Source organism: Megalops cyprinoides, chromosome 17, assembly GCF_013368585.1.
Source record: "Megalops cyprinoides isolate fMegCyp1 chromosome 17, fMegCyp1.pri, whole genome shotgun sequence".
NCBI lineage: Eukaryota > Metazoa > Chordata > Actinopteri > Elopiformes > Megalopidae > Megalops > Megalops cyprinoides.
The window spans coordinates 11,682,264-11,705,147 of record NC_050599.1 but is presented as its reverse complement, the minus strand read 5'-3'; the positions used below and the strand labels follow the sequence as shown (position 1 = coordinate 11,705,147).

Sequence of the window (22,884 nt, the reverse complement as noted above, 5' to 3'; positions counted from 1 at the left end):
CTACAGGCCATAGGAAGAGTTGACGGCCAGGCTGGTGATCTGCTGCGGTGGTTCCCCACTGACCCACACCAACTGAACGACGAGCTCCACCTGGTACCCCGGCGACTGCTTGAGAGGAGTGCTGCGGACCCTGGACCAGGAGACAGACGAAGACATCAGAGACATTCTCACACACAAGCATGCGCACCACAGCGCCATCTACAGGAAGCTGCGATGCCACCCTACGCCCGACGATCTGCATACGGCTCAGCTCAGAGTAAGAAGAGTTTGATTACTCAGGCCGTGATTCATTACGCTGGCCCCTGAGGGGACCACTTGTAATTACGGCGAGCTTTGACGTACAGGTAGGGTGCTCTTGACAGAATCGGGACACCGCTAAAGACAAAGGAGATGGAATAATCTGCGCACAGGGCTTAGGGATAAATACCCGCGCGATGATGGTGAACCCCCTGATTGAAAAGCTTGTCAGGGTAGCTTAAGAACTCTTCCTGGAGTTCAAGGGCACCTTGGGTACTTTGAAGAAAAAAAAAAAAAAACTACCCCGGGGAAAGAGTTTGGTGGAACGCACATAGCATACTATACATCAGCCAGCCTTGTAACGCCTTGATCGCACTAAAGGCTTTGCACAGATGGAAGGGCGGGGGAGGTCATTAATTTTAGATGGAGGGCAGTGGAGTCACAGTTCAGTGATGGGACTCTGGGCAGTGCATACAGAGAGGTGGGGTTGGTATGCTGGGGCTCAAACTGAACCTCTTCTGTTCAGTGACTTCCAGAGAAAGCTGGATATGCCCAAAGCAGTGTGGTCATTGTTTGTTCGCTTACTTTGTAGACGAGGGTTAGGGCACGTAAACGCTGTGCTGGGTGCATCCAACCAACAGCTTTCCCCAAGTTTAATTTTCAAATCTTTGCCGCAGAACTGAAACTGAGTTTCAGAGTGTATTGTAAACAGCATGGAATGTGTCATGAAAGGAGAACTCCAGGTGGCGGTGAGCAAGGGGCCTACTTCAGGCAGGGCACGTTGTCCCGGATGCCGTCGGAGGAGCTGCTGCTGGTGGAGGGGTGGGACTGGGGGGCACTGGCCTGCGGGCTGGAGGTGGCTCCCGGGGTGGGCAGAGCCGGAGGTTGCTCCCCTCCCGCGTCTGGAGACTCCATGTCATTCAGCTCATACTGCAGCCTCACCTCCAGGAGCTGCAGGGAAGAGACACGCACACACATACACACACATACACACACACGCACGCACACACACACACACGCACACACATGCACACACACGCACACGCGCACACACACACACACAGACACAGACACAGACACAGACACAGACACATGCACACACACACACACACACACAGATTTATATAACATGCACTGACAGTGTAGGGTCACATTCTGTTTGTACTGGGTATTTGAAGCTTCATGAATCCCATGAATGGGTGCAGCTTTCATACCCTCTCAATCACTCACCTTCATAAGCAAATCAAAAGACTTTGCTCTCTATAGCAAAATGCTATGACTTATTCAAATCAGTAACTGCTAACACATGACAGCTCCACCCTTTTTTGGAGTTCATTTGTCACCCTCCCATCTCTACTTACTATACAGAGAAGATGAATTCATAGTGCCTTCCACTACTGTGCAGTACCAAATAATACGGATAACTGTCTCTCCAAGAGTCCCTCTTGAGAACACACGGGAATTAGCCAACTTTGAAATGTTGATGGCCTCGGCTTTTGTTAAAAAGAACGAGCTAAAAGTTAATCACAGAAAACACGGCATCCTCATCAATTCAACGTGACCGGCGTTACTTAGCCACAAGTGAGGCAGAGAGAAGCTTTCCAGCTTGAAGAGCTAATCTTCTGACGTACGCCGACTGACCAAAATGCCTGGCTCTCAGGGGGAGAAGAGAAACCCTTCAACTCCGATCCCCGGCACTTTCACTGCATCGTATGACCAGCCGCGGGGATGATCTGGGGTCAAGTACGCCCACTTTCTCTGAAGTGCTCCAGGAGTCATTCCCCAACCCCCCCCCACCCCCCGGCCTCTTCATCACACAGAGCTGCCTGAACTCACGCTGTGGTACTGTGTGCAGTTGTACTACTCGGAAAGCAGCGTGGGTCTCTCTCCGTCCTTCAGATCCCATCCGTGTTCATCCTAAGCCCCTTGCTAATTAGGCTGCGTCCGCTGGGGCCGACGGCAGACACTTACAGACGCTCGTTATCCACTTGTGCAAACGCAGCGTGGCGCAAACACCCCGGACTCGCGTTCCTGTAATGGGATTTCACGGCTGACCTTGACTCCCGAGGCCGTGAGCCGCGAGGGGCTTTCAGGAGAGGACGGGGTCCGCTCTCGGGGGGGAGGGGCGTGAGGCGGCGTAGCTCCCCATCGACCGCCCCCTCCATCACCTTCCCTGACAGCTTTAGTCACGCTGATGGGAGAAACCCCCCTGATAATCACTTCAATTTACTCCAATTAAACAGCACTGAGAACATTCCGCAGCTCCTGGTTCTCTCAGCTAATCACAACACTGACAGCTCTTTGGAGCCTATTCCAGGCGCAGCAATGCTGCTGCCGCGATTGGAGCAGTGGATTCTGGGAATAACACTATCGTGTGCGTGTATGAGAGTTTTTCGATTTTCTGTCCTCTCTTTTCCCAGGAATTCTTCCAAAATTCTCTACAAGTCATGGAGAAAAATCTGCTCATGGGGAGGTGCTTGATTTGATAGCTGTACATCTTACCTCTCTAAGCACAGAACTGAATGCTTCCATGGCCATTAAACACATGGAGGATGTGGAAAATATATTTTTTGACACGTTTGACACATTCAAGAACGTCCTTTTGTGATTTTTAATCTAAGCAGTGAACATGAGTTACTGCAACTTGAGTAATCAGAGGAACAGTACAGTTGCCTCCACTTCCTGTAGGTGCAATGGAGGCTATGTGATCAATCAAAAGAAAAATTTGTCTGTCTGGCTGTCTGTTGGGTTTCTGTCAGGACAGCTGAAAATGGCAAGGCTTCAGTCTAGCACATGTAAGAAATTACTTGATTCAAGGGATGTCTTGACAACTGTTAAGGGTGGTTGGGGTAAGCATTCTACCAGCGTTTATACTGCAGCCACACTGATAAAAAAAGAAACGGACTACAGTTCCCCTGAGAAGGGCATATCTGTTGTCATAGCTGATGAATATGTTCCAAATAATAAGGCGTCTTGTATGGAGGTTTAGGTTAATGCATGCCTCGTCTCCGTGAACACACACTGCACCCATGATAAGTAATGCGGGGTACAAAGGGAATGACAATGTCTGACACAAAGCTGTCTGTTCCTTCAGCTTAACGACGTCTCCCCCATGACCACTCTAATACAGGGCGACCTCCATGTTAATCAGGCCACAAGGATGGGATTATGACTCAGAGAAATATATGTTGCCCGCATAAGCTTAAACATCAAATGCTACGTCGTCCCAACTGCAGAAATCTCTTTTTTTTTCATCCCAACTTCACACGGCTTCTTGGTTCCAACAGAAAGTAAAATCGCCTCTGCTCTCATAGTCAAATTCAGCAGCTGATGAAAACTCCTTGCCATGAAAACATTATCTGTTTGTGTGTGCGAATGAATCTAAAAACACTTGGCATTACAGGAGTTTGTTGAGTCAATTTCTTCTTTCAAGAAATGTTTGATATTCCAAATCTATGGTTTTATCTTGCACCCACCATAACTTGATTGATGTGCATGTGATTATGTGTTGCCTGTGTTGTTTGTCTTGTCAACATCAAACCGGTCCAACTGTGACTTATTATTGACAAAATAAAAAATAGGCAATCACCAAGTTAGAAGGTTACAGGCTCAAGGTACAAAATGGAGAAAGGACAGTGATTCTTTTACTTTTATTTTATGTGCGAGATTTACAGATATTAGAATCATTCATATAAATACACACACATTGTCAGCGGCCAGCTCTTACCTGTACCACCTCAGTCATCACCTCCTGTTTGCTGAACCTGTAGACGATGACGTGGGCGGAGACTCCCGCCACACACAGCATCCGGCTCTCCGGGCACCAGGACAGGATCTGGATGGCGAAGGGGTCCTCGTCCACAATGTCCGTGTTGGGCTTATCCTCTTTATTCCGAGCCTTCTCAAACACCTTGGCTGTCTTCAGCTTGTACAGTACTTGGAGCATTACTGGAGCAGGAGCAGCAAGGAAATTTTGGGTTAGCCTTTCCTGCTCTATTCTTAGGCCCCGTCCTAAAATGACAGCACGGCTGAATCAAAGTGAAAAAAAAAATTGATTTCACACTTATCTTATTACCTCTGATTCCCAACCAAAAAAAAAAAAATTCCTGAGCTTCATCTCAGCTGATGATGAAATATGATCTTTAATTGGCTAGCCGTGTCTAGAAACCAGGTTAATTACAGTTGGCCGGACATGACATGCACTGTACCTCTCTTTCAGATTTTAAGCGACGGTAATTGTTGCAGCCTTGCAGAAAGTAAACAGGGAGACATTTGGCACGTCACAATGAGAAGCAGCTTACTGCTAATAAGAGCAATAACAATGAAAAAAAGCCTCAGCGCTGCTAACAGCTCCATGCTAATCTGTAACCATAAGAGACTTGAGTCACATGACACTCAGAGACAAAGTAGGTGCTTTGAGCTCTCAGCTGTGCCCGGCCCCAGTAGCAGGCCTGATGTTTTCCATGACTAATATGCCTGAAAAACAGCCTGGCTGACACAAGCCAGAGCCAGGCAGATGTTTGGAGCTGAGATTTATGGGACATGTCACATGGTTGAATCCGACGGCTGTTTGCAGGTTATCCCATGCTGAACTACAGCTCTTATGGCCAATACCCCCTCTCAGAGCATGTCCGCAATTTCATCTGCTACATAAAGACGCACTGCTCCATGCAGCTTTAAAAAAATGCCCAGGAACACATAGAGCGGAAATACACAATATCCCCTCAGCACTGAACCATACATTCAACATATGGAACCAAAATCACAAAATGCAACAAAAAAACACATCTAGACCATTACTGGCTTCCCTGGGCTGTTCTCTCTGAAACTGCCAGTAGTTTACCTTGCAATTACCATACAGTATAACATGCTTATTTAATTGGAGCTTGAAATTAATTCCAAGTTGACCAGAAAAAAAAGTCATTGAGTAAAATGAGCCCCAGGGAAACTTGTTGGATGTTGGATGTGCCAAGCTCAGACCTGGTCAGTCGCCCTCAAAAGCCTGGTTTATGCAGTAAACACTTGTCACGTCCAGCAAAACACTTTCCCTGGGTTTTATTTTGGTCATGGAACAACCCAGGGTAGACTACTTAGTACAAAAAAAGAGTAGTTGCATACTTACTTGCAGAAGCATCCCAGAATTTCACTGACCCATCTGCATGCCTGTTAATCACAGAGAGAACAGAAATAATTACTTTCTCAGCTTAATCAATTTTTTTTTAACTTATTTTCTGCAGGCTACAGGGCTTTAATTTTTTAATTGTGTTACATGGACTCTACACTGTGATCAGAACAGTCACGTCCTGCGGTAGGCACGGTTTGAAGTGTCACCTCCATAACATGTTTCCTGACAGCACAGAGGAGCTGATCGCCTAAAATTATGACTATCTTGTCATCACATCTATCCTGTCCAACACTGACCACAAGAGGTGAGAGTCCCAACACGCTCAATGTTACTGTTTATCGAAGGGCTGTTTACTGTTCTAGGGGACCATTCCCCTGCCATGGCAGATTAGCATTGCTGTCTTTTCTCCATCAGGCATCATGTCTGTGACCAGGCAGAGATAAATTGCAAAAGACATTCCTTGTGTACCCTCTGAGCAAATCTCGTTGAAAGACCTATCAGAGCTGCACTGACTGAATGATGGGAAGGTGGATGAGCACAGACGGAAATAACGATAAAAAAACCCCTACATAACCAAAGCAAACTACTGAGATAGGATGCACTTGATGTCGTTTAATGACATTTGTTGTAATTGCTACGAGTGAAAAGCATTCTGGGAGCCCTGCTACAGTGCTGAAACTCAGTTGGGAAACTGCTTACTCCCTCATCCATTTTGCAATTTCAGCTGAACTCGAGTTGGAGAAAAAGGGAAAAAAAAAACTACGCAACTTTTGTGGCTATCTGCACGATGCGGGTTGAATGCTAATGCTGTGTCTCATTCACGTTAGCCTGTCTGATGTAAAGCTCCAGACCCTCTCGGCTCGCACACATCCCCATATACAGTAAAACATTATTCCGTTACTGCCATTTAGCAGACATCTTATCCAGAGTGACATAGGTTACAGGGTATTTTTTCATGTTATCCCCTTATACAGCTGGATATTTACTTAGGGTTAAGGGTTAAGTACCTTGCCCAAGGGTACAGAAGCAGTGCCGCAGCGTGGAATCGCACCAGCAACCTTTTGGATGTGAGCCCCATTCCTTACCGCTATGCCACACTGCTGACCTCATCATAGAGAGGCTAGGACACAGTGCACTCTTACCCTGTGATAATGATCTCCGGGTAGCTCTGTGTACCAAGACCCCAGTTACCTCCGCTTATAGGCCATTCCTAAAAAAAAGAAAAGCAAACAAAAAAAGAAGGATTTAGAGGGCAAAAACAATGCAAATCCAGGCTTTACTCCAATCCACTCAAGTCAAATCAAACTTGAACAAAGGTCATTTACTGATGACGCAGCTGACATCTGCATCCCAAGTTCAAAAATGGCAAGCATGCACATATAGGAAATCCATACAGAACACATGACCTGAGGAGCTCTGAGCTACATATAATGAAGGTCACCCTCAAAGTCACTTTTGAATTTGTTCGGAATTCCAGTCTTCAGGTCAGCATTATGGCTGTAAATATGATAACACATTTAACCCACAGGTCTGTGTAAATGAGTCTCGGGGAGCTGCACTGCAGCGCTTTCCCTGAGCTTCCGCCAGAGTCAGAGTTAGTTCTGTTAGAGTCAAATCAATTGGCATTTTCATTCTGCCCTAAAAAAGACTTTCCACCTGCGCCTAAAGGGCATGTCCCCTGCTGTGGCGAACCCCCTGCTTCCAAACACAATGCGGTCCACACAGCAGAGCTTGTAGATAAACAAGTGTAGGTCAGCTCTTCCATACTTATAAAAGCCCCTGCTGAAGGAACCTGTGTGCTGTATATTATACAGTCAATGGCAACAAAAAAATCATTCCGCCATTATATCGCTTAAAAAGAAACACCAGTGTGGAGCGTGTGCAGTCTCCTTGGGGTTTCTCTGCTTCCCTCCCACCTCTAAAGACGGGACGATGAGCTGACTCTCTATTCTAATTGGTTCAAGCCCTGGTGGCTCATCCAGTTGAATACTGGAAAGTATGCGACAGACCTGGAACCTGGCTCGCTGGTACAGTCCAGCATAGCTGTAGTCATGATTGCTGTTATGATAATGAACAGGTGGGTGGATGGAGAGAGATATGAGACAGCCAGTTTCGGAACTGCAGAAGGTGGTCCTGTTCCATACTGTAGGGGAGGGCTTGTTAAAAACGGCACACATACATACCAAGTTCCTGGTTTAAGAGTGGAAACAGATAGTGCGCAGCATACCCCACCTTTTTACTATAGCCTTGCCGCTTCTGTCTGGAGCCAACAGAGTAAAGTGCAGGTATGAGATCCACAGGGCAGTCGGCGAAATATTCGCAGCACGTCACTGGAGACTCATGAATGGTGAGTGGGTATGGGTTCTCAAATATTGGGTAACTGAGGGGGAAACAAAACAACACAATCTTGATTTACACATCTTTATGAAAGGAGCAGATGCATCTTCACCCTGTTTTTAAAGGAAGTTACCACTAATTCAAATTATAATGGACTCATGTATGTACGCATAACCAGACTGCTGATTGCTACTGCTGAATTTATTGAGGAAGTTTAAAGACCCGAAGAAGTAGGCAAAGAATGCCATCAAGCTGTGAATTCTCATTTACGCGAAGTCAGGAAATCAAAGGCAAAATATGTACTGTATAACTCAGAGGAATAATCAGACGGCTTTAGTATGTAGTTTTAATATGCAATCATGTTGCTCAGCATCCTTTGCTCTTGGGAGCATTTTAATGTCATGTCATTATGTTCATGTTCATACTTCCTTCGGCTCCTTAGCATCAACTGAATTTTGGGTCATGAAGAACAAGCACTTGCATACGCTAGAAAAATGATATTACTTTATAAACACGGTCTTCTCCTTATAAAGTAATAGAGCGCTTTATATTGTAGTGTAGTGAGTTTTATTAGTTTATGATGGAAAAATGGAATACATATTCAAACAATTTCACTGTGAGTTTAGATGTCACCAATTTTATACTGCAATAAACTGAGATATTTATTGTTTTCATATATTGGTGATTTTCATGGATGTCAAGAGTATATAAACCAGTGTTTACAAAGGAAGTTAAAAGATTATGAGCAATTACTTTTGCAAAACTGCTTGAAGCTTCAGAAGCCGCACATAAAATATACTGTATCTGACACCAAGCTGTTCACGAAGAAACAGTGAGATATTTCTGAAAGTGTGTCATGAAAATACATGTGTTAACTGAACTATTATAAGGTTTCTTTTTATGTTTACCTAGAGCATTGTTTCATTAAAACAATCAAACACTAAACTGAACTTTCTTTTTTAACTTTGACAAAATTCTTACCCATATTCCAACTTACCCATTTTGTGCAAGATCAATAACTACTAAATCCTTTTCAAGAAGGACAACTACAGCATAAGGTTCCTGGAAATCTGGGGGTAGAGAGAAAACAATTGCTATATTTCACCAAGCATAATCTCCAAACAGTAAAATACGCACAGAATAGTCAACTGATAACCTGCTGTTAAATACCGGGTTTTAATTTTACCAAAGCATTTATAGCACAGATACCTGATACCAGATCAAGGAAAAGAATACAGCTGAAGATCAGAAAAACACATGACCAATGTATCTTCAGCTGGTGCTGGTTGAAATGGTTAAAATTCCCCTTTTGTGGCTGATGGAAGCATGTGAATGTGCGTGGCGTGCTTTCAGCGAGCAGTCTTTGGCTCACACGCGAGCTGCCGTTAAGGAAAGCAGGCATGACATGGACACACCACTCGTGGGGGGTCGGACATGACCTTGACAGTCTCACCATATTAACGTCTCCTGCTCTGAAGAAAACGCGGTCAGCCGTAAAAAGGAAAACAAAAAACAAACTAAAAAAGCCCCTTCAAGAGTGTCTCGCTGGAGTGAGGTCTCAACAAAACCCTTGAGACACGGCTAAACTGTGGAGTCTTTAGGTTGCTTCCATCACCCCAGAGCTTCGCCCCATATGCAGCAAAACATCAAATTGTTTCAGGAATCGTCCAAGTAAACCTCGAGCTATTCTACAAGAGAAATTTGCCCAGAGCAACAAGATGGCAATTATCTTAAAAATACTGACTTCGACATCGAGACTGTCCTGAAAGAAGCGGTGAAGGGAAAACAATATTACATAAGATAGAGTCTCCGAAGGTCAGATTAATGAGCTTGAATCAAAGAACTGAACATCAGGTTGGCCTTGAACAACAGCAATTGGGGCTGGATTATGTAACTGCAAATCCTTTCATCAAACAGATCCTCCATCCTGATCTCATTGCTGCTGAGACACCCTTTATGTGGAACTGTAAAGGATGACTTATTCTACTTTTACTCTTTTTCTGACCCAAGGGAAATACAGCGAATTTCCTCTGTGCTCTTGAAGTAATATTACTTGAAAAACAATCAAAATGATGCTATCTACAAGAGGAAAAAATAAATCTATACTTATACAGGCAGTGTATGGAATCAATTTCTGATTGCTCACGAAAAAGTGTGCATTAACATGTCACGGGAAACAAAACAAATGAGTGGGATAGCCTGAACAAGGCTGACTAATTATGTCGTAGTATTTTAACTTAATTTTGCTTCCGAACCCCCAGACTGACCCTAGGTAGCCTTTACGCCCACATTGGTAGAGTTTCGCTTCAATGGACAGTGCCAAAGCAGTCTTTACTTGTTTTACACAGACGCATTTACTGCTCTACCAAATAAATAAAAAAAATCAATTAATAAAATCTTTTACAACTACCAGATCTCTTAATGCCGAGCTTGTTCCAACCTACACAATTCATTCCACTTGTTTCCAGGTACCAGTTCACGTACAATTCACCTTTGTCACGGTCGACCGGCTTCTCATTCATGGACAGTAAAAGCTACGACTCGAATATAAAAACAAAGCTGTGTATACACGATACACAGCGACGTTCGGGAGGCCATTTCAAAGCTAGTTAATATTGTGGATTCCTTCAACATATTGCGTCAATGACCATAGTCCATCACATCCTAGGATCTTAGGACCAGTTCTCAAGCACTGCACAGTAGTACAGGCTAGGCTGACTAGCCAAAGCACATTCATATTTGCATACATCAAAGTTTTTAATGACAGGAAACCAGACAGGGTTACACTGAGGCAAGGTGTTGTGCGTCACTCTCACACAAGTCATCACATAAACCCATGGGTGACGCTGCCAGCCCTGCGGAAAGAAGCTCCCCAGTCTGACAATGAGGAGACTTGTTAAGTGTCACCTGGGTGGGAGGAGTCTACAGGAAGTAAATCTTGAAGTGAACTAAGTCACAGTGGGGAAAAAGGAACTTCATTTCCACAGCAGGGTTCAGATCGGGCTGCCGACAGACACGCCGCTCCACGTCCTCTCCCTCGGTGACACATCCAGTAAACATCTCTTCCCCCCCCCCCCCCCATTCTCACTTCCAAGCCTCTTGGAGATCAAAGCAGGATTATTCCAACATCAGGTTCAATAATCCTTCCAATGCACGTGAAAATAAAGGAGTCTGTTTCTTTTAGCCGCGCTAGACCTTGTCCTCATCTAACAAATTCAAGCCATGGTTTTCCCTCCATGTTTTATATAACATGTTCAGTTCGGTGATTCCTAAAATTAATAACAAAAGTTGCGTGCAAAATGAAAAAAACCATGACACTTGACTAAATGTGCTGGTCAAAGTTAAAAGGTAAGATACTTTGTAGTTAGATAAGAATAACAGCAGAACTACTGGTACCAGAACTACCGGTACCATTCCCTTTCTTGCTATGAAATGTGATAAAATTGATATAGTATTAATCATTCATGAATAACCTCCCTAAGGATTAATCCTTTCAAAGGACAATCCAAAAATCTCATCATGATAGTGGGTTTTATGAACATAAATCACACTACAAAACCAAACATTTGCAAAATTATTTCTATAGAGACAGACTCTTAGGGGGTACATCTGTGGAAAACAAAAAACTAGCTCTTCATTTTGTCCAAACATTGGAGTAAAATCAAGAGCAAGGGTCAAGAGAAGGTGAGGCTGCAACTACCCAGAATACCTGCATTGGTTTTAGTTATTCATACATTTCCCCATGGATACATGGCATTGGTTTTAGTTAAATATACATTTTCCCATGCACACTGTACACCGCACTGTTTTTTTAATTTCAAAAGTAAATATAGATTGCCAAGTAGCACTGACCCATGCAAACAATGAAGTCAAAATAAGTTCAACAAAGGTGGTACAAACTCCCACACAACACTTCATTCGAAATATCACTAAATTGCACTAAACAAGTGCTAACGTTTCAGTCTAGCATGAAATTTCCTCACAGCCAGTGTTGCCAACTTAACACTTTTGTTGCTAGAATTAGACTTTTCTGGGTGCTGTCAGTGCTTTTTTTCCTCCTGAAAGCACCGGGTGGGAAATCTAGAGCTTTTTCGAGATCAGTTTGAGAACTTGTGAAGTAAGTGAAGTGAAAGTGAAGTAATCAAAATGACGTAGAACTTCTTCCTCCTCGTTCTGCATTTATGCTCGGCATTCTGTGCGGCTTGTGTTATATGCTCTCTGTTAATATCCCTCTTTAGAGCCGGGCACCGCCCCTTGCTCTAACTACATTAGATAGCAGATAGACGGGTGCACTGTCAAATCATGCCACATTCTTACGTGGAACGTAATACCACCACAATGCTTCACACAGGGACATTTGTTTAACGTTGTTAAACACAGTGAGATTTGTTAATAAAAAAGCAGCAATGTAATGATGCAACATGGTGCTTTGAAATGCTAAACTGAGATCTCACTAGTGAAAACCAGTGACAAAAACTGGCAACAGAGCTCCCAGCATCAAGCTTCTCAGACAAAGGACACTACAAGAAAACATCAATGAAACAAAGTTATATTTTCCAGGAAGCCATGCAAGTGTGTTTGCAGCCACCTTTAGCTAGCAGCAAGCTGATTGCTTTTGTGTTCGTTTCGCTGTCCCCGCCAAGGCACAAAACCTGGGTGAGGAAATGGCTCTCAACCTCAATGTGCCACAGCTGAAGAGGGCAAAGAGGAGCACCCACCATTTGGATATGGCGTTTCACAGAGCGTTAGGAAGTCCACGATGGGGTAGTCCATCTCTAGAACAGCGGTGCTCTTTCCATGCATAACAGTGAGGCACGGCCTTCTTCCCACCGTGTCGTACGACAGGCCTCCAGACAGGATCATGAACGGATCTCTGGGTGAGACAACACACGATTACCCATGATGCCCATGGCAACCACATCACAATATAGGACATACACAGGACAACAAACAAAAATAGATGTGATTAAGAACTAGCACCGAGAGCTGGGTGTTTTGCAGGTTGAGACTGTTCTGTAAGAGCACTGGGCTGAGTCTATTCTGGTCTGAGGTATTCTAAAACTCTCTCTGTAGTGCATCACTTTCTGATGCATTATTACCCTTTCTGAGCGAATTTCAATAAAAGTAAAAAATAAACTCACCCAAAGCTCTGAGGTTAGTCACTAAAAACAATAATTGGTGCAGAAGATTACAGTTGCAAAAAGCTAAAAATATGTATGATCACATCAAACCCAAATGCCAATGGTTTAAGGTATTAAATGAATTACATTTTAAGAAAGACACTCTCAGCTAGGAGGAAATGTCCATGATCAATACATAACCAGTAAAAAATGAATTCTTGGTTTGATTATTTAAGCATTTCCACTTACTGGTTGTTATTTCCCATTGACTGCTTCATTGGGGAATATTGCAACCTAGAATATGACTGGATCATTGTGGTCATTATAACAGAAAACATAACTTCTCTTTGATGTCCGGTAAGAAAAAGGGCATTTGTTATTTTTGTCTGGAGCAGAGATGACAAACCCTCGTAATTTGCCACAGATGTGAGCGTGGCTTTATTAGGCTGTTTTGTAAAATCAAAAAGCCTGACTTCTGAGATTAGGCCTGGAAAATAACGTGACTGATAACTTGAGCCGTGTTCAAAGTTTTCCTTTCATTCTGGCTGTCTTAAATACCCGTGCCAGGACTTTACCCTCCGTCTGACTGACCCTCCTTGCTGACATGTGACACAAAGACTTTCATTTTCAGAAAGGCCTTCATTCCCCCCCCCCTCCCCCTCACTGCCTGAGAGAGAGAGAGAGTTTCGGTGCCAGCTAGCTCCCACACGTCCACAGCCTGTGGCAGCACAGTCACTGTGTGTCCTGTATGTTAACACTATCCTGCTTAAGGATGCACACCTTGTGGAGAAAATGAGTGCAGTGTACACAAAGGGACAGGGTGCCCGTTGAGCTGTGACGGAAGAGAGGGGAGAGGCGACAGCTATCGGCATTGGGCTGCGGGCCCCGCCCTTACCCGGCTCTGGTTGTTTTGTACTCCACTTTCAGAATGGGCTTGCAAGGCTCTGGCTTCTTTCCATCCTTGGGCTGCTTTCCTGAAATAGAACATTTCCGAAGCTGTTCAATGGGCCAATTTTCAGCCTTTTCCCTGATGCTGCACTTACTAACTACGCAGTTCTTTTATTTGCCAGGTCCAGAGACGGGTCCATCCATCTACAAAGCACGCATCTTTCGTCGGTTTATCACCCTGAGCCGCCACCCTGGCCGCCACCCACTTTAAAGAATATCTGGGGTCGTTCTCTGACACATGATCGATACCTCACCTCACCATTATCATTTATCTAACACGCATATCTAACGGGAGCTCGTAATTAATTTTCAGTCCTCTCTGTGGGAAAAAAAGTCAATAAGTTCTTGAAAATGAAACTCAAGGAAAGTGCTTGCTTAGATGCACTGCAAGGCTGACTGATGAATGCTTGGTACTGTCCGTCCAGCCTAGCAATTTTCCTGGGTTCAGACTTTTTTTTTTGTCCGGAGGACAAATTGAATATTACTTTAACCTGAAGGAAGCCCCTTTCCTGTTTGATTTGCATCAATTTACTAGATACTTCCAAACACCAACATATCGCAAGCAGGGAGAGGGAGCTCATAAATGGACCAGTTGCTAGGCTGCTATCACCTCCAGAAGTGCCTGGTATTTTCGTGCAGCACGGGGCAAGACTCAGGCATTATTTTATAGAATTTAACGTTGCACCAGGGACTCTGCTCTAAAGCCGACGCCGTCTCGAGCGGCAGCAGCTTGTTGCATTACCCGTGCCCTTGCCTGCCTCTCATTTTCTGCCAATATCCAGGCATAAAACAAACAGAGAGATAAAGGCAGGGGATTGTGCCCGCATGCATTTCAGCGAGGATCTGCCCTGTAATGGAGAGAGGGTAATGGTTTATGGCTCTTCCCTTTCATACTTCATTTCTTCCCTTTTATTCCTCATTTTCTTTTTGTCACAATGTTTCTTTGTTTACCTGTCCAGAGTCTGGTTTGGTACATGGTTTCTGCTAAAGGTCACCAAGGGCATGTTCTGTTAAAAAACAGAAACGCCCCGTACTATTAAACATGCATTTTTTTAAATACTTTCTTCCCTTCTGCATCCTGACTTTAGAATCACCAGCTGTATGCACATTAAGCTCGTCTCGCTGCAACATCGTCTACACACGTGTGTAATTCTCCGACGCGCTCAGATGCAGCCAGCAGTGCCAGAGTGCACCACAGGGGGGCAAACAGCAAACACAAACAGAACAGGTGCGTGACGCCCCCCAGTAATTTCATCTGAGCAACTCATGTGCACGTGGTGAGTCTCTAGAGGGTACTATTGAACAGTGCCTCAAAGGGACCCTGGCCAGCATAACCCAAGGACCCCTCAGCATAGCAGAGCCATTTATGTTCTGCTGCTAGGACTCCAGGTTGTTGTCAGACTCAAGTGTGTGACATGTTGAGCTTTAGGGCTCACCCTGCGCTCACACCGGCAGCAACCACAAGCGACAAAGCGGCTGGAAGTCATCCATTTCCAATGGTCGCTGGGCGGCACTGAGCAACAGTCGCTGTTCCTGCCGGTGAGTGAGCACAGTCAGTCTATGTTTTTGGAAAACATCAATAACCACTTTACAATGAACCTCAGGGAAAGTGCGTAGTTGGACATACCAATCTCACACCAAGTCAATGGCTCTTGTGAGGCTGACTCATGAATGCTTGCTACCTAAAGCTAAAGAGTTTGCAGGGTTTTATCTCCTCACCTCCGGTGTATTCACTGAATTGAATAGTGTGGCACACTTCAAATCTTTGCCTTCATGAAATGGAAAGTGGACAGAGTTGAATCAAAGGTCAGGCCAGCATTCAGAGAACAGCCTCTAACAGCGAATGTGAAACCATCCTGGCCACTGTAACAGCTCCCTGTACTAGTTTCAGCCCACACATTCCCTGCAGGACTCTCCTGCAACTGGACCCCCAGAAATGGAGCTCGAGTCACCCACTTCTGCTCTCTCAAGAGACATGTCGGCGGTCACCAATATGCTTTTTATGGGGAGAAAAAGGTAAATGGGCACTCATTCAAAGCCATCACATTGCTACCAGGGAAACCATTCTGACTAAACACTAACTCAGAGCCATTTGCATTTGAACCCCCATATCATTTACATATTTTATATTGTCTCCACTTCAAGTAACCTTATTCAAGACTCTAACATTAACTGGGAGAATTTTTTCCCTTGCTGAAAAAAAGAACCGACTGGCACAGTAAGATCATTGAAAACATGTTACATTAACCTTTACGTTTGGTATCTTTTTTTCCTCTTGAGGTGGTTCATTAAAAAGTAAAGATGACACTATGTCATGTTTCATTTTACTTTTGGGTTTAATGTAACCAGTTCCCTGCCACGTTTGTTGATGGGGTGTCTGCTCTTTCTCTGAACATCTATTACATGTATGTTAAAACTACAGTGCCATTGATGATAGCTAATGAGGCTGAGCTGACTTCAAAAACACATTCATTCACAATAGTTTGGAAGCATAAAGAATTCTCAGCTAAAAGATTCTAAAATGCACACAGGGTTTCCTGGGATTGAAGTTTATAATGTAGAAAATTGCTACAAACAAACATAATGAGCAATTTGAGAAAGAAAACCAGGAGGACCAGCAAAGTCACCTAAGCAAAATGACTCTTTAAAAGAATCCAAGCAAATGATGTGTTTGGTACAAAGTGTTTGGTACTACCACTGTAACACACTGTATCTACACACCCCACCTCTCCATAAATATGGACTCAGCACAGATACAAAGGCTTGTCAGTGATTAGCCCAAAGTTATGTACTCCTCTTTTAATGTCTGTGTCCCTTTCCCTGGTGGTAGGAGTGGCAAATTAGAGTAATTTCAGGCTTGGAGTATAGTATAACAAAAGTAAGTAACCCCATCCCCTTGACATTCTGTCACTGTGGTAGCGTGAAGGCAGGGTACATCTCTTCATCTCTCTCTCTCTCTCTCTCGCTCTCATTGCAGGGCAGTGCAGAAGAACTTACCGTGCGGTGTGATTGTCTGTGCAGGCTTGGCGGGGGACTTTACGTTCCATATGGTCAGAGTGCCATCCGAGTGACTGCAGATGAACTGCTTCCCTTCATGGTGCCAGGCCACTGAGTGGATCGCCTTCAGAAAGAGAGGAAGGGGAGGGAGGGGCGCGAGGAAGAGGAGGTCAACTGCAGAGTGACCACAGGCGGTACCTCTCACAGATGGTTATATGGTCATGGAGTGTGGTCGTGCATGTGCAATCATCAACTACACCACTGCATTACATTACTGTCATTTACCAGACGTTCTTATTCAGAGCGACTTACATAACTTACAATTTTACACTTATTAAGCTGGGTGTTTACTGCGGCAATTGTGGGTTGAGTACCTTTCCCAAGGGTACAACGGCAGTGCCCCAATTGAATTGAATTGAACTGGCAACCTTTCGGTTATGAGCGCTGCGCCTTACCACTATGCTACACTGCCATCCCTCAGATGGCAAAGGTATGGAGAGAAAATGAGCATTAGAGTAGAGACAGTCAGTTACAGCCCATCTTTTAACCTTTTGAGAGACTGTGGTCCACGGGAAATTTGAAGGTGAGTGAATGGTCAAGTCTGCTGCCTTTGAATTCAAACCACACGTTCACACGGTCTGAGAGTCAATGCATGTTTAATATTTTTCCTAGCTCACCTGCATGGTAAAAGCAATATGAACAAGATTAAAATACTGAATGAAGCTCACAGGGGACAGAAAATCACGAGACACAAAGAAAATTCAACTCTTTAATCTGCAAGGAAGGAGTGCACCACAGCCGTATGTGGAATAAAGCCATGTACGTTTCGTGGGCAAGTTCCTGTTCCTGAGGGATTTTGTCTGCACCCACATTATTGCACTGCGACTTGGAGCCAGTAATTAAAGTACAATCTGGCCGCTGTGCGCTGGACTCTGAATATCCCGCTGTGAGAACTGCTAGCTCCCTCTTTCCCTTCCGAAAATTACTAATGCCCACTGGAGCCAGAGGGGCATATCTCTGGATCTGGAGGGATAGAACCGGGAAGAAGGAAATGATAGCGCAGGATGGAGGAGCTGAAGTCTCATTATTTTCTAATTGAGAGCGCTCTCCCTCTGCTTAGCATAATCCGGGCAACTCTGTTTCTATTTCGGGCTGGGAAGATGAGATTTACCAGCCAAACAACAAATCAATAAAACAGCTAATACATCATTATTAAAATGAATAGGAAAGGACACGCACACTAATCTCTGTCTTATCATTCCTTGAAGAGTGATAATGAAGAAAGTGCATAGGCACATTATTAAAGTAACTGTGCAAAAGCATAATAGGCACGGCTGCTTGTATGACAATGATCACTGTATGAATATCACATGAATGATGCAAGTTTTCTGCATGGGCAGCAACAATCTGAGGGTTCACAAAAATATTCAATAATAATTGACTGGTTTAACCTTAAGGTGGAGAATTAAGTGGCGTTTGAGTGATGTTCATGTCAAACTGCATTTTAACTGACAGATTCACGTGACAGTGAAACAGGTCAAACAAACGCACAGGTTTAATTTGAATATTCACAAACAACTGCCACATGGTGCACTAATTAAGCCCAATAAAAACAGAGCTGAGAAACCCAAAGTGCGTTTAGTTGAGTCCAAACGGCATTCGCTTCGATTGAAATGGCCCGTTCACCCCCTCGGCAGCTCTTGGTGAACAGTTCACCTTTCTGTCAGCCAGAGACAGGAAGTGGGCAGCGGAGCACGGACGGGGTAAAGGGGCTGACAGCGCTGATGAATATGATGAATGGGTCATGTTGCTGTCTCTCATTAGCAGGTCCGGCACGGCTCAGGGGCACGGCCCCGGGAGCTTCGCTCCTGCCCACGCCCGAGGAATCGCACTGTCCCAGGGACATGTCAGGACAGGACACTAAAAGCACCTCCTACCTACCCCCAGACCCTCCTTCAGACAGAGGCCCAATTAGAGCGGGGAATGTTGCCTCCGCAATTACCATGTCACACCGAGCGGTAGCGCACCACAGAGGTGACAGCGCTCATCACAGATGTTGTCGCTAGGGCTACAGGGGAGCCGCGAAATGTTTCCAGAGGCAAAGCGTCAATAGATCAGCTTTCTCTTCTCCTATCCTGCACTGGATTCCTTTCATCAGCCTGCTGGTCAGAGGTGCGAAATCCTGAGAATTAGTCATCCATTCGATGTACATTATTACATTACATTATTGCCATTTAGCAGACGCTCTTATCCAGAGAGACTTGCATACAGTAGGTTACAATTTTATCTATTTACACAGCTGGATATTTACTGAGGCAATTCTGGGTGAAGTACCTTGCCCAAGGGTACAGCAGCAGCATCCTAGCGGGGAACTGAACCAGCAACTTTTGGGTTTTGAGTCCTGCTCCTCACCACTGCACCACACTGCTGTACGTCATGAAATAAAACAGACATCAACACATGCCATTCTTTTGAGCAAGCAATTTGGAATGGAATTATCTTGGATAGATTGCACTTGCCCAATAGATATTGTGGACTTAAATTCTCTAGTGTCAGGATGCAAGGTGCAATGTTAATGGCGCAGTGTTAAATTCTGTTCTCACATGGGGTGGAGGGGGTGACTGACAAGAGAAGGGAATGAGTAAGAGACACCATAGGGACAGCCGCACCACGAAATGAGCGGTCTGTGTTTCAGAAAGACACTCCTGCTGACAAGCACTACCCACCTACACACACCTGGCTCTGGATGATATGTGGGCTGAATGAAAGCAAACCTAAGGCGGCCATACGAGCCCGGAATATAAATGCTCGTCAGACGCATCTCCGCAGAGCGCAGGTCAGAGATCAGAGATCGGTGTCACTCTCAAACTGTAGCGTCGCTCGAACAGAAAGTTTGCGGACGCAGAGGAATGCAAATGCGATGATTACATCCCAGCTGCCAAGCCCTGTGCACCGGCAGAGAGCTACTCCTCATTTAAAACCGCATCTCACACTCACTTGTACCGCTAGGCTAATCACATGCACTCAGGTAAATGTGGATCTGTTTTCATGGTGCTCAGCTAATTCTTCAGAGTTCCTGGTGACCGCACAAACAATACTGGAAAACAGCATGATAATTCAAGAAAAATTGTTTCTGCCAAACTTGCTTCAAATTGCATTTTAAAGTTGTATATATGGTGACTTTTATATACAAAAAGTAATAGCGGTAGCAATGTAAAATTTATTAGCTATTGAAGGTCACATAGAGTGGAAAACTTAAAATCTTCCCGACTTTGTACTTCCTACCTAGTACTGCTGATTAGTGATGAAACATGTCCGTGATAACATAGTTTTGAGTACATTTTCAAGAGAGTTACGTGAGTTAATGGAATGTCTTTCTCATACATACCCAGCTATAGCTTAAAAAAAGTGTTTGGATTGAAACAAAGTCGCTAAGGCGCTGCAGATAAGACCATTACCATCCTCTCGAATCAATGGCTGGCAATGTCCAAATCCTGGTCCCGCCTGAACGCCGGCCATTCATCACTGCAAGACACACTGTACGGTGTGAAGGTATTCTCTCACAGAAACCGTGGCTCAAGTGAGGGATGTGAGCTCCCTCTCTCTCTCTCTCTCTCTCTCTCTCTCTCTCTTCTTTAATAAACTGTGCCCACACTACAGCCAGCTATACCACACCAAAGTACCAGAATAGACCCATTGAAAGGGTTTCTGCTTTAGCTAGACATCATCAATTTTGCTCCAGCCTGAGGCTGAAGTGGGCTCACTCCTACTTGAAGCCCAGAGATTGCTGAGCGGCCTTCAGTTCAAAGAAAAGCCCACTTGAGAAGACACGCACCCTCTCGAATTATACAGCGGAATAAAATCCAAGGGGAGAACCAGTTTCATAAAAAGAGGGATATTGTATATTCTTAAGATGGAATGGGATGATTTCAGAGCTGATGTCATAAACGTGGGCCATGTACATTCCCCCCAACGGCACCCCCCTCCTGTCTGCATGACCTTATGGCATGGGAAGTTTCGTTTCTCTAGAGTTATCCCTTGCAGCAGAAAACTCTGCAACAGGATCACTCCACAAGATACCTACACAAAATACAGTGAAATCCATCTTGAATTTGCACTGTATTTACACAAACATCTGGTTTCAATTTTTTCATTTTCAAACCAAACCACAAAAGCAAAAGCGAAAACTGCCTGTTTGGTTTTCCACTCATTTCAGTCCTTCAGAACAAATCCATTCCAATGTAGTGACCTTGAATATTCATTATGGAATATTCACATAGAATATGCATGGAATATTTAATCAATTTTAAGTACTCCTTTGCCAATGAAATGCTGAGTTGCACAAAAGGAAGAAGGCTCTGTCAGTAGATATGTGACTTGTGCTTATATAATGTCACGGCATGGAAGCGAAGTGTGGGATCATCAGACGTTAATCAATCTTTGTAAATTAGTGTAACAGTAAATCAGGGCCCCAGGGAGACAGAACCACTGGCCACGGGTAACTTTCCCCAGAGAAATTCAAGTCAGCCATTGTTTACGACTTAAGACCTGTCAGAGCAGGTCTCAGAGGGGAAACTGCCGCAGTCTGGGGAACCTCACCGGAGCAGGACTGCTGTATTCATAGAACTTCTTATGTTGTAGAAAGAAAGCAGGCGCCAAGTCAGGACTGGAAGGGTAAGATGTTTAAAAAAAAGAATGAACTGCAACTTGAAATAGTTGGCAGCTGTACCGTGAAGCACAGAGGAAGCAGGGACCAAGTCATGACCAGCAGAAGAAGGAAGGTTCAAAGAGGCTGGACTATACACTGTAGCAGCTGATTGTAACCTCATGCAGCTCTTGGTTGTGCAGAGCAGAAGCAGGTCATGGCTGGCAGAGTAGGGAGGGTGGACCATACATTCAAACAAATGACAGCAGAAGTCTCTGGCTGAAGCTGGGCCCTAAAGAGATTCCTGGTTAGATGGGCAAGGATGGAACCTAATGGAGCAGAGAGCTGTTGAAATGGCAGCCAGGGTAAGGGTGTAGGGAAGGTTGATATGTGGGCACTTAGCCCAGGTATTCATTCTGCCATAGAACAGCCTGTTATAACATTCTGCTACTGTCTGCTGGCTGGAGGAATATCTGGCCTTGATATTGGGCGTGGCAGGAAATTCTCCAGATAAATCTACTCTGCTGCTAAATGTAAGTTTTAAAAATGTTATTCTTAAGGTTTAGTAGGTGTTTGTGAAGGTTCAGTAAGTATGCATACTTAAAAGCAAAGTGCTGGTTTCAGAGCAGAAGAGTCATTTTAATCTACAATATTTCACACTCTGAGGTCAACACATGACATCCCTCCACTATAACGCTTGAGTGATGAATGACAACTTCACAGTGAGCCCATTTTTCTGATTGGCACACAGGCCTTCAAAATATGTACAGTTTTAAGACTTTACTTTGAAACCAAATGAACCAAATGAGTACACTGGAATATTTTATATCAGTTAAAATTGCACACAGTAAGACACAAACAAGTTTAATGCACAAAGAATCGCAGCAAAAGAACTTGCAAATGTAATCTGCTACAATCCCAAGAGAGAGAAGGAGGGTTGAACAGTGCATTCTGGGCTTAGTATGAGAATTAGATGACCTGAAATAGGATACAATAACATGAAAGGATTTCAAATTAGTTTTTGTTCTTCATTAATATCAATATGAAAAGAGTAACTGTAGCAACTACAGTAATGGTTAGCAACTGCAAACTAGAGTAAGTTACCCTTGCTATACTATTTACTTGTGTGATGCATGTTGCAGATTCTAAGTCTTAATATTTCTAGCTACAGGTTCTGAATCTACATCAGTTTAAATGCTTAATATTCTTCCCATGGTGTCGCTGAACATACAATTTGCAAGGAATCATTCCCTGTTCAAAGCCACAATAAACACTTTACATTTCAGGATGCTGTTTATCACCAGCTGCACCAGAAAAGGGTGCTTTTCAGCTTGCAGACATCTTACTTACCAACATCTGCTTATTTGCAAAGGTAATTGCTGACATATACTGTCAACAAACAAAACTGGCTTGCTGTATGACTGATAAACAGTGAGATTTCGCCATGACGTCTCAACTCAAACCCTGTGAGAAAT

General features: G+C 44.2%; 1 protein-coding gene across 10 annotated transcripts in view; it reads right to left on the bottom strand.

Annotated features, from left to right (window-relative positions):
- stxbp5a (syntaxin binding protein 5a (tomosyn)) overlaps nt 1-22,884 on the bottom strand; it is a 107,288-nt gene that overhangs the window by 17,405 nt on the left and 66,999 nt on the right. For all 10 annotated transcript variants that reach the window (XM_036549307.1, XM_036549297.1, XM_036549300.1 and 7 more), the window contains exons 8-17: nt 16,765-16,888; nt 13,715-13,793; nt 12,418-12,572; nt 8,697-8,769; nt 7,595-7,742; nt 6,505-6,572; nt 5,360-5,400; nt 3,965-4,185; nt 1,004-1,188; nt 5-130 (exon numbers count right to left, since the gene is read on the bottom strand). In XM_036549307.1, the coding sequence (XP_036405200.1) occupies nt 5-130; nt 1,004-1,188; nt 3,965-4,185; nt 5,360-5,400; nt 6,505-6,572; nt 7,595-7,742; nt 8,697-8,769; nt 12,418-12,572; nt 13,715-13,793; nt 16,765-16,888 (1,220 nt within the window). The remainder of the gene's footprint in view (nt 1-4; nt 131-1,003; nt 1,189-3,964; nt 4,186-5,359; nt 5,401-6,504; nt 6,573-7,594; nt 7,743-8,696; nt 8,770-12,417; nt 12,573-13,714; nt 13,794-16,764; nt 16,889-22,884) is intronic.